The following is a 15,165-nucleotide window of genomic DNA, read 5'->3' on the forward strand; positions in this document are numbered from 1 at the left end:
CAGAAATATTACCTCAGGTTAAGAACTTTGCTTCAGGATGAGAACAGAAATCGTGCAGCGGCGGCGCAGCAGCAGCAGCGGGAGGCCCCATTATCTAAAGTGGTGCTTCAGGTTAAGAACAGTTTCAGGTTAAGAACGGACCTTTGGAACGAATTAAGTACTTAACCCGAGGTACCACTTTAATCTGGTTTGAGCTTCAGTTTGTTGGCTCTCATCCGTCTATTGCTGAGGCACCTCCACTGCCACACCTGCAGATGTAAAGGAGAAATAGAGCTGTGTGTCATCAGCATATTGCTGAAAACATACTCCAAACCCCTCTGGATGACCCCACTCAGCGGTTTCATGTAGATGTCAAACAGTATAGGTAATGTGAACGTCAGTTTGCCTAATAGGTAATTATTTCAGTATAAACCTACTGAGGTGAGGAAAGAGCTTCTAGTTATTTACAGAACTTCTTTCACTTGGAACTATTCTATTGAAGTCAATTATGAGGATTGGCTGTTGTATTGGGAATGTTCTATTAATAAATAAGCTCTTGATTGTTTTAGTTAAAAATGATCAAGATTAAACCTTAGTTGGAGTTTATGGAATTCAGAACTATAGGGAGGGAGGTTGCTAGCAGGTACAATGGAAGAACACAACCAATAGTATATGTTGTAGGGAGTAACAACTGTTGCCATATTTGCTGAGAGAGAAGCAGGGCCACAGGTCATGCAGGTTATGAATGTATGAGACTCATTTCATAATTGTTTTTTGGAATGCTAAAACAAATGTTAATGTTTCCTGGCTATTCAAAGCTGCTTTTACTGGAAATAGCTGGCATTCTAAATATACAGAAATAGCAAATCTAGCACATAAAGTGTTGATAAATTGTTAAACTCATTATTTACAGTTCCATTTAAAAGGGAAAATTTTCTAACCCATGTAATTATTGAGTAATTTGTGCTTCAGCAGTTTGTTGCATACATTTTATCACAATGTGATAAAGTGAGCTTGAAGAACTGGGCTTGAAGAACTGAGAATGTCATTGAATTCAGTGATGCTTTTTCACTCAGTCTTTGATATAGCAGAAGATTCTGCTAAGAGAAGAGGAAGGGAGTCAGCTGTTTCCCTCCCCCAGTCTGTTCCTTGGGGTAGGGAAGAATCTCCAGAACTGCTCTAGAAGGTGCTGAGAGAAGCTGCAGGGAGAAAGGGGGAAATTGGTGAGAAATCACATTCCCTCTTCTCTTATTAGTGGAGAGCAACACTAGGTCAAAGTATATTCCATGAATTGAAGGGCACCACTGGATACAGCCCCAAGTGTCTTTCTTAGTAAGAAAATTTCCTTTGAACCATCTGTTCGGAAGCTGATGCCACTATCCTCTCATGTTGTCCCCTGCAACTGTGATGTAAAATGAGGATTCAAAACTCAGGTAAATGGAAATTATATGGTCTGAAGTCCATTGTTAATGGTGTAACATCCTTTAACTGCAGAATATCCCTTCTCAACATGTTCCCTTCTTGCTTTATAACTGCTTCTTCACCTTCTTTTAAAGATGACAGCTTACTGATGGCCATCTGTGTATATTTTCCTTAGCAAATACCGGCAAAACCTATTACCATGTGTTTGAAGGATACAGCATTTGAGCAGTAATATCTCAGTAATATCTCTTCTTTCATATACTGAATTAAATACATGATAATACTTTGAAAATGATCTTCTGCTCAGCACACATTTTGTTGAACAACTTGACTAACTTGCACTTCCTCACTGCTTTCTAAAATTCTGCACGTATCTCTAACATTGCTCCTTCTACTTACTATTACTATGGGTTGTTTGTAACTTTCATTGTGCTTTTGAAACGCCTTCTCTATTCAATGTGTACCATATATTTATGTCAACATTTTGGTATCATTTTTGGCATCTATAGCTAGCAGTGTTTTTTCAGCTGCTTTAGTGATAATTGTGTTTTGGTTTAACTTTCTTCTCATTAACAACAATCTGTTTCCCCACAACTGTAATAGTGAAGGGAAACATCAACAATGTAGGCATATATCGGTATGTACTCTTTTGTTGTAACTTGTTGCTGCATCACTGCTAATGGAGACACTCAACTTTTTGGCAAGTCAAGGTGTTGATAGTGGTGTACAGAGCCCTAAGTGGCTCCGGGCCTGAGTACCTTCCTCAATACCTCCTGATCCTTGCTCTGAGATCAGTGAGGAAGGCCCTGCTCATGGTCCCATCAGTGGGCATTGTCCAATGTACTGTGACTGTAAACAGAGACTTCTCAGTAGTAGCTGTGTGGTAATGGTGCTCCCTCTCTGAAGATGAGGGTACTTCCTTTACAACAGACATTCAGTATCTTCTAACATCTGTCTTGTTGCTAGTTTTTCAAAACTCAGTACTGTGATTGTAATAGCATATTTTACATGTTGATAAAAATGCCTTTAATTTTTTTTTCATTTTCTTGGCCATTACCAAAAAGTACACTTTTTCAAAGCCGCAATTATAGTAAAACTGGCTATTTCCACGAACTGTCAGTCCTGTAACATTGAAATTAGGATTTAGCACCCTGGCTTCAATGTATAACATAACGTGGGTCCCACTAATTCACACAAAATATTACTCTAATCTGTGTTTTCATCTCCCCTTAAATGGCCCAGTAAAAGTTCAGTTAAGTTCCAAGTTGCTGAAAATGTACATTTTGTGCTCTTGAGAGAACTGTAACCAGCAGAGGGCAGTATGAGGCATTCTCTAGTCCAGTGGTTGTCTCAATATGTATGTCTCGAATGTAAGATTAAGGAGGTCCAGATGGATTGTTGTCAGGTGACATACAGGTCTTCATATTGAGCCCGTTTCTTATGTTAAGATAAAGTCAAGAGGGAAGTGCCAGGTTGACCAGATACCGCCTCTTGACTTGCATTATTTCAGCTGAAACATGTGACTCTAATCTCCTGCTGAAGCTAAGTGGATCTGGCCTGGGCAGAATACCATCTGGGAGCCATATGTGGCTGTTCTTAGCTCTACGAAGGCAAAACTGGTACAAATGTAATAAATAAATAAGGGCATAATTAAAGCAGCTGTGTCCCCATTTGTGGGAATACCCCCCCCCCCGCAAAAGCTCTCAGAGGGTCTTCTTCCTCTCTTAGAACCACAGATTTGAGGCAGGAAACCAAGTACATATGGTGATACCAAGCAACAGAGAAGTGTTATTAGAACTGCGGGGGGTGGGGATGGGATATACTTTTTATTGATCTGAAAAAATGACCAAGATCCCATCTGTACTATACATTGAAAGCAGTATCATACCACTTTAAACAGTAATGGCCTCCCCAAAATAATGATGGGAACTGTGGTTTAAGAGCCCTGAGAGTTGTTAGGAGATCCTTTTTCTCCTCACCGAGCTAAAATTCACAGAGTAGTTTAGCAATCCATCGCTCCTCCCAGGGAACTCTTGGAATCATAGCTCTATGAGAATAGGATTCTCCTAACAACTCTTGGTATCCTTCCCAGGATTTGGGGGAGTAAGCCATGACTGTTTTAAGTGGGATGTTACTGCTTTAAATGTATAGTGCAGATGGCAGCTGAATATATTTGAAGGCTTAAGGTTCTGGGAAGATCTGGTAGGGGAGGAGGATGTGATTAGGAGTGAGAGAAGAAGTAAAAGTTAACTGCAGACTGAGGGCAGTAACTAGCTTTTAACTGCAGCAGCAGGCCACAGATAGGAAGTTGTGGCACAGTTAATTGGCAAGTTTGTGGGACCCAGGAAAAGTTCAAACTCTTGGTTGGCCAAGAGAATAATTTGTTCAGTGCCAAATTTTTGTATCAAACGTAAGTGTGGGATGATTCTTTCCTTCTTGAGGCTTTTCCTACCTGTGTCCTCTTTTCCCTGTTCTGTACTGGAAAGTGAGTGGTGTGAAGAAAGAGACTTATAGTCCATTCAATTGTGATGAATGAGGAACAATTTACCTCACACCTTGGACTGTTTACCTAACCTATTGAGTTAAAGTGGAGGATTATGATCTCACCAAAGAATTTTCTAGATTAGGCTGCAGCTCCTGGAATTCTACTATACCAGATAAGACACCTGTATGGCCTGTTGCAATGGCCATGGTCATACTCAATTTATATATCACATTTTATGTCTGTGCTCAGAGCAGTTCACATAAGAAACAAAAACCATCTAAATACTGTGGTACAGTAACAATACATAGTATAAAAAGTATACCTGAAAACATTACACTAAAAACCCCAGCCATTAACAGTTCATTTGGTATGCATCAAAATGTCACCAATCAGGTTCACCAATATAGCAAGTAAAAAGATATTATAACTTCACATTCAAACCCAGTAAAATTAATACATAGTAATCCCCACCCTTTTATGCTTCAACCCAAGACAAGAAAATCCTCTCGGAGCTATCACAAAGGCTCCCAGGGGCTAGAGAGCGGTACAAGGTACACAGAAACAACAATTTCCTGATACACAGGCAATTGTGAGGGAAACAGTAGGAAGCTTTTACGTATTTGTGGACAGCTGATGGTACAAGTCACATAGCTAAAGGGTGTGGGGTAAAACAAAGGTGTGGGAGGGGACAGAGTTAATGGTGGAGGTGGGTATTTCAGTGCAGCTAAGTGCTGCACTTAGACTTCAAATTTCAGAGGGTGGTGATATGTGGCAAGTAACAAAGTTGAAAATATGGAGAAGTGTTTAAGGAGGAGAACAGTTGACTACCAGGCTGGAAAAGGAAGAGGCTGCCAAAATACTGTTTTGTTGCTTTCTCTTAAAGCTCCATGAAACATGAGTACTTTGTATACGCAAATTGCTACTGAATGTTTAATAATAGGCCTTTCACTGTGTTGGCCTGTAGGGTTGCCAAGTCTCTCTCTCCTCACAGGGCCAGCGGGCCAGGGAGATGAGCCAGTTAGTTCAAGGATGTTGCCTGTTTGAGCAGGAAGTGGATGTTGGTGGTACATTGTGATTTTTTAATTTTTCTTTAAGTTTACTGCAAACAAATCTCAAGTGGAGGACTGATGGACTCATTTGCATGTGTTTCCAAAGCATATGTTTTATGTCTTTGTTAGCATTTGCTTCTTAGGTTCTTGCTTTTACAGGACAATAAATAAATAAATATACTTAGATTGAAAGTGTATGCTGGAAAAAGGGGAAAGTTTAAACTCACTTGAGGGTTTAAGTATCCTTGTGGGTGTGGGCAGGAAAGACTTGAGGGTGGGCCTTGTAGAAAATAGCTTTCTCTCTTGTTCCAGCTCCTTTACATGAAATTGATCTTCTAGTGAGCAAGTTAGGCCCTATAACTTAACACCATCCTTATCATTGTCTATGCAGGCTGAACTGAGTTGGAGTCTACAGGTTTCCCACCTGTGTAATAATTTCACCTGAATACCTGACAATCCAGTTAATGATGGTTTTAAACAAATGAAAATTCACAGGAGAGAAGGGGCCTAGAATGCCATATCTGTTAAGGATAAAATTCCACTGGAACAATTGACTCCATGTTTGGGAAAAAAAAATATAGCATGTCATGCCAATCAGGCTCATGGATTTGCTAAAATTATTCAAAAGTTGTAATGGATTTGCTAAAATTATTCAAAAGTTGTACATTAAGGCTACAAGTCTGTGGGTGGTTAACTGGGATTAACCTTGAATATCATACTGGAACTTCTTAATAAACATGTTTAAGATTAAATTTTATCATTTTTTATTATGTGCCCATTTTATGTTTTAGTATTTACAAGCAGCAAGGTAATATGTTTATCTACAGGATGGGATATTAATTAAAAATTACACATAGATTAAAAATCAATTACCATGAGCTTCATGAAATACTGATTCTACAAGTGGAGATATGACAGACAATGTTTAAACTGAAGCAGAAAATGTGAAGAAAACAAATTGTGCATCAAGGAAATTTAGATTCTGAATAATACAAATCAGTTTAAAATGTGTACATAAAATCATTTTGTATGCATGTTGTCAAGTAGCATCTTCATTCATGATTACTGTTTATGATGCAGATTTTATCATAATACAGGGACAGGAAAAATGCATTATTATGTAATAGACAACAGGACTGCAGTGTATAGTATTAGATAGGGAAAGCTAATATTTGAAACTATCACAGCCTGGATTTTGCTTTTTAAAAGCATACATGAAAATCTCAGTGTTAACACCAAGAGAGGTTTTTTTTAATGTACTGCCTATACATTAAAATAAATATAAAATGTCAAATTATGCAAAATTCCATGTGTGCCGGTATTTAGAAAAGTATTACTCTTCTCAATAGTATAGGCAACCATGCACTACCAATTTGCTCTGCCCTGGAAACCAGACATGCTTCTCTGCAGAACGGACCAGTACTAGTTCGGTGTGATAGTGACATTTAAATTTGGTTCAGCTCCGGCTCAGTACTGGGAAAAGTATTATTATTATTATTTTGGCTTGCAACAGTGCCCTGACTTTCATATAGTTAATTAACTTCAGTTGAGTAGCCATCTGTGGTTGTTCTGGAAAAGACTGATAGAGCCAACACTGGAGTTGTGAAAAGGGAAATACAGTAATAGCTCTAGTAGTAGTATTGCCTGCAGCAAGCTGCTGACATTATTCAAGTACCAATTGGTCTTGTCTGGCACACCAGTCTTTACAAACTTGCTAAATGCCTTGTGGCATGAATAAATTAATCTTGTCTTCCTAGGTGCGCTCTCTCCCTCTCAGACAGATAGTTATTTCTTAAATTGTTGAAATGCCTAGCAGGTGCTTTTGTCAAACATGAATTTACTTTTTCTTTTGCAGTGACTTAGACAGAAACAACATTACAAGGATTACAAAGGTGGACTTTGCTGGGCTTAAGAATCTTCGTGTTCTGTGAGTATGGGGGGGGGTCTCCCTAAAGCAGTTCCTTTTATTTTAGTATTCAGCAGCTATCAACCACAAGCAATAAAATTCCCTCTGTGTTGTCAGTCTTCAAGCTGATACACAGCTGTGCTGCATACACTGTATTGAATTTATATGCTAAAAGTACACTTTTCAAAGGTACATTGCACTTTCCACACTTGATTTTGATAAGTCTATTGTATCGTTTCGCTTGCTTGTAAATTGACTTTACTAAATTAGTAAGCAGGAAGTTCTGTAGAGTTCTGTAGGATATTGACTTAGACTTAAGCAGTGCAGTCCTAAATAGTAAAAGCCGGCTCAGTTCAGCGAGTTCACACCCAGAAAAAGTGTGAATAGCATTACTGCCTAAGTGACATTTCATAAGTGACACCAACAGAAAAACAACAACAGACAATGGTCTGATTTATTGAAGTTATGCTGTGGTAGAAATATCTGTGTGCAAATGTGTTAGCAAACCATAAAATGCTCACTAATAAAATGTGTGATTTTAACAAGTCCCCCCCCCCCGAATATGGTTAGTCAAATAAGTCATGTTGAACTCAGCTGAATTCTGGTATTTAGAATTGCAGCCTGAGGCCAAGTTTGTACATGGCTGTTAGTCACTCAAAGACCGCAGTAATAACTTGCATGCATGAAAGAGACATTACAGATCTAACACAGACAGATATAAATCAGCTGATAGCTCTTATATAGAGTTTTTCAATTGGTATGGTTTTCTGTTAAGTTGATAACAATACTTCAAGCCTGATTAACACTTGATGCACATGTCATTCAGTAGCTAAGTAGAGCTGATGATTACTACACCCTGTACCGCATAATCCTATATATGTTTACTCATAAGCAAGTTCTACTGTGTTCATTGTCGTCTATTTCTGGGTAATGCATAGGATTGCAACCTTTTTAACCTACTACTGTCTTCTACCAAACATATAAGTTGACGCAAGGAATTCTGTCACCGCCCTTCCCCTATGCCACATCTAATTTCTATGCCCTTATTAGTCAGTGTCATTGTCATATGATAGATAAGAAAAGAAACTAATGGATAAACTCATTTTTAAGCAGGAATTGTTTTCATTTGGGGAGGGATGAGTTGGTATCTTCTCTGTTTCCCTAGTTAATATGACTGGTTTTTAGATTGTTTAATAGTTCTATTTTAATGTGAATGTTTTGCAACATTGTATTTTAGTGGTTTGCTATTCGCTGCCTTGAGATCCCTTTGGGATGAAGGCTAGCTGAATATAATAAACATTTGTTTTGGAGAGAGTGGGAAGCTAACCTTTGTGATGTATTTATTTTTTACATAGGCAATTTGAGTAATTTGAAGATTGCTTATATTTTTAACATCAACAAATATCTTTTTTTTTCTAAAATAGGCATTTGGAAGAGAATCTAATTAGTGTAATAGAACGTGGAGCATTTCAGGATCTAAAGCAACTTGAACGGCTGTAAGTATTCTCTCTTGCTAAACCATCTAAATTGTACAGTTGAGAGATGGTAAAGCTATCTTGATGTGATGGAGGGTGGGGTAGGGGTGACATATCACATAGTGATACCTCGGTTTACGAACTTAATCCGTTCCTGAAGTCCGTTCTTAAACTGAAACCGTTCTTAAACTGAGGTGCGCTTTCCCTAATGTGGCCTCCCACTGCTGGTGCTCTTCCACCATTCGGATTCCATTCTTAGACCGAGGTAAAGTTCTCAAACTGGGACACTATTTTCAGTTTTGTGGAGTTCGTAAACCGAATCGTTCTTAAACAGGACTGTTCTTAAACCGAGGTATCACTATACATGTTAACATAGCAGCTGTCTCACTCTGGGGGGTGGGGAAATGGTTTGAGCTTGAGGATGGAATATATTCAAGCTGTTAAAACTGAATAAACAAGTTATGATTGCTATTTTGTGATCTATGAAAAGCACTGAATAATAACCATAATAGCGCCACCAGTGTGCATGACATTTTACAGAGTACAAAAGAATAGTTTCTTACAAGAATCTTACAATCTAAAATTCAACACAGGGGAATCAACAGAGTTAGATAATACAGATATTTCAGTTGCACATGCTTTAACTGAGTTGCATGCCGAGTTCCTGAAGGGCATAGGCATCCTAGAATTGTAGAGCTGGAAAGATCCCAAAGTGTCATCTAGTCCAACCTACTGCAATGCGTGAATCACAGCTAAATAATCACTGACAGATGACCATCCAACCCCTGCTTAAAAACCTCCAATGAAGGAGAGTCCACCACCTTCTTAGGTAGTTTGTTCCACTGTCAAACAGCTCTTACTTTCATAAAGGCATTCCTAATGCTTAGTTGGAATTGCTTTTTGTGTAATTTGAATCCATTGGCTCAGACCCTGCCCTCTGGAGCAGCAGAAAAGAAGCTTGTGCCATCTTCTGTGTGACAGCCATTCAGTTATTTGAAGATGGCTATCATACCACCTCTTCTTCAGGCTAAACATAACCAACTCCATCAGCTGTTCCTTAAGAAGTAGGGAGGTTAATACAAAGGTGGGCTTTAAGGAGAGATGTGAAGTTGTTCTGCCAGACAGTTCTAAGTATACATGGCAGAAAGGGAGAATGGATGGAGATCTTTGGGTAATTGAAGAATCTGGAGAAGGAACTCTAACGCACAGTGATATCTCAGGCTATAAGACCATCAGGAGAGATGGTCAGGGAAGCTGTGTAGGACTTTGAAAATAAAGGCAAAGCAGGTTGTGCTAGATCCAGGAATCGACAGGAAGCCAGTGCATAGGGATTTAAGGTGATCAGATGGCCAGGGAATGAATGATTTTGGCAGAGTGCTGGATATATGTGAGGGTATAAAGTTGAGAAAACAGAACACCAGAGAGAAGATTGCATAAGCTGAGATAATAGATGAGCAGGGCATGAATGAGAGTTTTTGCCAAGGTGACAGAGAGAAAGGGCTGAATTTCTGCAAAATTGTAAATGGAGAAGCAACATGGTTTGGCTGCAACAGAGTAGAGAGAACACTCAGTGGATAAGCAAAGTGTACAGGAAGAAGAGGTTTGAGGAGAAAAGTTGAGAAGTATTGCATTCTCCCCCCCCCCCTTAATGCACAATGTATTAAACCTTGCATCTTAATATAGTGAGAAAGCTGTGGGGTGTAGTTGTAGTGGTTCTTTTCATCAGAGAGGACAGATAGGAGCCATGTGCTGATATGGTCAGAGTTCAGACTGGCTTATGGTGTTCAATTGCCGTTACTGAAAATCTACAGTTGGCAGCTGAATACCAAAAGGCAGTGTAGGCTCAGCTTAGCATGTGGTGAATAACACCATCTGGCCCAACCTCCAGTAGCATAGCCTGACAAAGCCCACAGTTGCCAAAAGCTCAAATGGTTGTGTAAATGAGCTCTAATAAAATGTGGCCAATCCCTGCAAGTGTTCACATGTCATGGAAAGTGTGACTGAATGGGATTGCCTTTTCACTAATGCAGTTTGCAGAGTTCAGTATTGAACATTAGGCCGCATTTTAAAACGGAATTTTATTCATACAATTTCTTTTTTACTCTTGTTGAAAATATTTAATTACACTTGTAGTTTGATCTGTTATATTAGATGAAAAAATATTATTAGCCCTTTTTAATAAAGTAGCTGTTATGACAGCTAGACTCTCTCTGGCCAAATAGTCATTAATATTGCAATAAAATATCACTGGAAATAATACTTGCTTCATTTGTGGTTATTCAAAAGGCATGAAACTTCAATGCCAAATGAATGTTGTTTTAATAGTATTTCACTTGCCGACACATCAAAGTAGAGCTAAAACTACAAACTAAAAATATAGACATTTTTCTTTGAAATTTATTGCTTGTTATGGTTCCTGCATGTAAATTTTGAATATATGAAAAGGTCTATAGATTGTATTCAGGCCAAAAACACACTTGTTGACAGCTTTCAAGTTATGTTACTTTGAAGATTTACGCTTCCTAAAAACTGTAACTTAGATTAAGCATTTGGATGCATATAAGTTCTCAAACCATAATGCAATGATTTACTTTAATAGACAGCAAAATACTTAGGGTGGTTGAAATTACTAAGTGCAAATAAAATGTGGCCTTGGAAAAGGTTGCACCATAGGAAAACTGCTGTTTAGTCAGAGGTGGCGGTGGCTGCTCTGAAATCAGTTATGCCCAGTACTGTGTAGGCAAGTATAGTAGAGCTTCACAATTGCAGAGATGTGAATAGCTGAAAACTTGTTATTCTTATTAAAGGAGAAGGGCCAGTTTAAAAGTCTATTATAGGCTGTAAAAAAATCAATATATTATTGGCTCCATGTAGTGTACATAGTGCAGGTTGTTGATTTGGGTGCTTAGTTCATATGTTGGAATGTAGTTTGTACACATGGAAACTAACTTCCACTCCCAGTCTTCCGGAAGCTGTACTCCAGTGTAAGCCAATTCTGTATATTGGGGAAGATCTAGTTACAGAATCCCATTTTCATGTTTCAGATAAGTTATTTTGACTGTTTTGAGCTGCTTTCATGGTGGACTTTTTAAAAAGGCTTTACTCTGAGTGGAAAGGTAGCCATTGGCAAATTCGAGATGACTGCACTGGAAATGGACAGTTCATTTTTTATGCAATATTTACAGGGAGAGGAGGGTGGGAGATAAATTTGGGCTGCGTCAAAGTATATTTTCCTCATTCAAAAGGAATGTTCTGAAATTCTTTGTGAATAGTTTCCTGATTAGTGGATAAAAAGTTGGTGAATTGGGGTAAATAAATGTTTGTTCAGATGTTTCATATTACTTAGGTCATGTTGAATTTATGCTTTAGGGTAACAATTCTTTTAAGATTCAAATTTTATCCTGTGGCTGATACTGATTAAAACTAAGTGCAGTGGACAAAGATTACTTGTGTAACATCCAGTTAACTAAAGACTTGTTCTGATTTAGCTTCTTTCTATTTGAGCTTTTGGAAATATTCTTATGGAAGTATAAATACAAACTGTTAGGCTTTGATTGCATTTGGATCCATGAACAGTATATGAGAAGCCTGCTACCTTTTCCTGTCAGATCACTATGGGGAGGAGAGGGCACCAATTCCCAACATAGGAACAGTTGATATACAATAGTTTGGATACAGTTGGACACCAGTTTGAATCAAGATGGTGGACTGAATCGTTCAAAACTAAACTGATTTTAACTACTGATTTGAAAACTGCACTGTTTTTTTGGTTTCTTGGAATTCCAACAGGTATAAAGCTGCTAGCATCTAATTAATTAATTAATTAATAGCTGGCATATTCTGCTAGGGCTGAAACCCTGGAGATCTGCTGCTGCTCACTTATAGACAATATTGAGCAAGACAGACCAATGGTCTAATTCTGTCTAAGGCAGCTTCCTATTATCCATTACATTGGAACAAATCTAAAATGATCTAATTAGATTATCTTCTTAATGTTCCCTTAGAGCAAGAGTAGGAAACATTTTCTATGGGAAAAATCTGTCAGAGACTGCATCTCATGATGGTCACAGCCAGAGCAAAAAGTGGACAGAATTTACAACACTGTATAGTTTCTCTCTCTCCCTTTCTCTGCATGCAAAATTAGGCTGATGGTCCTACCACAGCTTTAGAGCCATGCAGTGTCTAGAAACTTAACTAAGGAGAATTGCCAGACAGGTTAAAAAAAACCCAAACATTTGTCCACTGGTAAATAGTCTAATGGAAAAGAGTAATGCACTAATATAATAGTAATGAAGTATTAGTGTTGATAGCCACTTATACACCAGCACTGAGAATGGACAGAGTATTAAGTTTTCAACAAGCATCTTAAGTTTTGTCCACAACAATCTGCATTATACACGCATTTCTGATTATTCAGTAGCCTAGTTGGCATGTGACACCAAGCCGCAGCTTGTATTTCCATGATTTGGATAATAAACCATGATTAAACCTCAAGTTATCATTGGCTAGTGATGCTGACTCACAGATGTGGGTTCCCCCTCAAGCTTATTGGCAAGGAGAGATGTCCGGAAGATGGCTATGTTGTAGTTTCTACTTTACTTGCAGCTCTACAGATTTTGGATGAGGCTGGCTTGCAATACAATAATTAATGAGTGTTGAGTTAACGTAAAGCAAGCTTTACAAACTATGAATTACCAGCATGGTTTGTGGCTTATAAACCATGGTTAAGCCAGTGGACCATGTTTGGGTGATCAAGGGAACCATAAGTAAGCATTACCTATGAACTAGACCAGGGGTTCATGGCATCGGGAACTGGGTTGGAATGATTCCAAATATATTAAGGATGTAGATAGGCACTTTAACACACACATTTACTTAAGAAATTCAGTACCATGCTGGACAGTCTAGTTATGACTTGCCGTATTTTTCGCCCTATAGGACGCACCGTCCCGTAAGGCGCACCTAGTTTTTTGGGGGGAAATAAAGGGGAAAAAATTATTTCCCCCCCAGGCGCGGGGCTGGGGCGAGGGAGACCCGAGCTTCCCCTGACCCCAGCCCCCAAACAGGCAGCTCTCTGATCTCAGCGCGCGCAAGCTTCGGCATGCTGGCAACTCTCCGCAAGCAGCGGGAGCGCTCCCGCTGCTTGCGGAGAGGTCCGCGAAGCCTGGAGAGCGAAAGGGGTCGGTGCGCACCGACCCCTCTCGCTCTGCAGGCTTCAGCGAAAGCCTGCATTCGCCCCATAGGACGCACACAAATTTCCCCTTCATTTTTGGAGGGGAAAAAGTGCGTCCTATAGGGCAAAAAATACGGTAATCAAATTAGCATGTTTTATACTATGTGTGGTTAGTGGTTAGATATAAAAGATGTGTTCCTATTCACAGGGAGAAATGTCACACAATGCATGAAGAAGTAAAGGAGAAAACCAAGGTTTTTATTTAATTATTTTGTGGGTGGGGGGCATTTGTTTCATTTTTAAAAGGCTTGAAGCAGTTGGTAATTAAACCTCCCTGGCTAGTGTCAGCTGCTGCCTTTTAGAAGTGGTTTATTAATATGAACAAGAAAATGTCTTGAATTGAACAACTATACAACTTGGGATAGAAATGCAATGGAACTTCCAGCAGCTATTATATCTTTTTGCACTTTGTTTGTTGGGCTCTGTGATATATGAATTGGAATGAAATCCTTAATCAGTGTTGCCTGTTCAGCATTATTGGTCTGCTAATATGAATGACAGAACAGTAATACTGAGCCCCATTCATGATACAGCATGTCTGTCTTCAGTAAGCAATAACTACACTCTGCAACATGGAACCTTTTTTGATCTCCCTTTACTGATGAGAGTGGACTTTGCTCCTTCCTAAACACTTAAAAATTTGGCGCCTCTTCTACAGAGGAAGCCATTAGCAGCTCTGTCAACAGGCCTTCACAGGAGGAAGCCAAATTCAGGAAAAGGGCAGCTAGAAAGACCACAAGGAACATATTTTGATAAATTATTTTGGTTTGCATGGGTGCATCTGCACAGGCCTGAAAAACACAGAAGCTTATTTTAACTAATAGAATAATAAGCCATCCCGATTTCATCAAAAACATTTGCATAGTAGGTCAGTGACCCATAAGAACTCAAGGAAAAACAAAAAAGGTCATGTTTAAATAGACCAGAGGATTTAAAACCACAATTCCTATGCTTCCAGACCAAGGATTACAGTTGTGAATGAAGAAAGCACAGCATAGAACTAAAGCTTCTGGAACTATTACTTTAGTTGTTTCTGTATATTCTTTGCTTAAACAATTTTGTAGTTCTGTGACATGTATGTTAATGTTTGTACTTCTAAATGCATTAGTGGAATGTTAGGTCCTCTTTATTTGCACCCTCTTCTGTCTTGACTATCACATAAAAGCACAGGATGGTATCCAGCTGGTATCCTGAGGCATACTGCCTTCAACAGCAACGGTAAAACATAGCCATGATGGCTAGTAGCCACAGATGACCTCATCTGCATTAGGATACTTACAAAGGGCTATTTGAAAGCCTTGTGGTTTGCTTCGAAATTTCAGTAACAGAGGGTTTCAAACGAAAGCATCATCTGGTGTTACTATGATGCCAGGTGATTGACAGGTGGATGGCCCTTCCCACTTGCCAACTCTGGCCTGCTAGAAGTGTGGGACATAAAGATATGACCTCTGGCCAGAAAATGTCCCCCACCCCTGATTTAAAGCCATCCAAATTGGTGGTCATCATTCCCTCTTGCGGGAGCTGATTTATTCTTTAAACTCTGCATTGTGTGAAGAAATACTTTATTATTTTATCTTTCCCGAGTCTTCCAGCATTCAGCTTATTTGGATGTTTCT

General features: G+C 39.0%; 1 protein-coding gene across 2 annotated transcripts in view; it reads left to right on the forward strand.

The window, feature by feature from the left end:
* The window catches only part of SLIT3 (slit guidance ligand 3), a 395,171-nt gene that overhangs the window by 23,227 nt on the left and 356,779 nt on the right, over nt 1-15,165 (forward strand). For both annotated transcript variants that reach the window (XM_083596748.1, XM_083596749.1), the window contains exons 2-3: nt 6,791-6,862; nt 8,266-8,337. In XM_083596748.1, the coding sequence (XP_083452874.1) occupies nt 6,791-6,862; nt 8,266-8,337 (144 nt within the window). The remainder of the gene's footprint in view (nt 1-6,790; nt 6,863-8,265; nt 8,338-15,165) is intronic.

This window comes from Podarcis filfolensis (genome assembly GCF_964270895.1).
Source record: "Podarcis filfolensis genome assembly, chromosome: 2".
Taxonomy (NCBI): Eukaryota; Metazoa; Chordata; class Lepidosauria; order Squamata; family Lacertidae; genus Podarcis; species Podarcis filfolensis.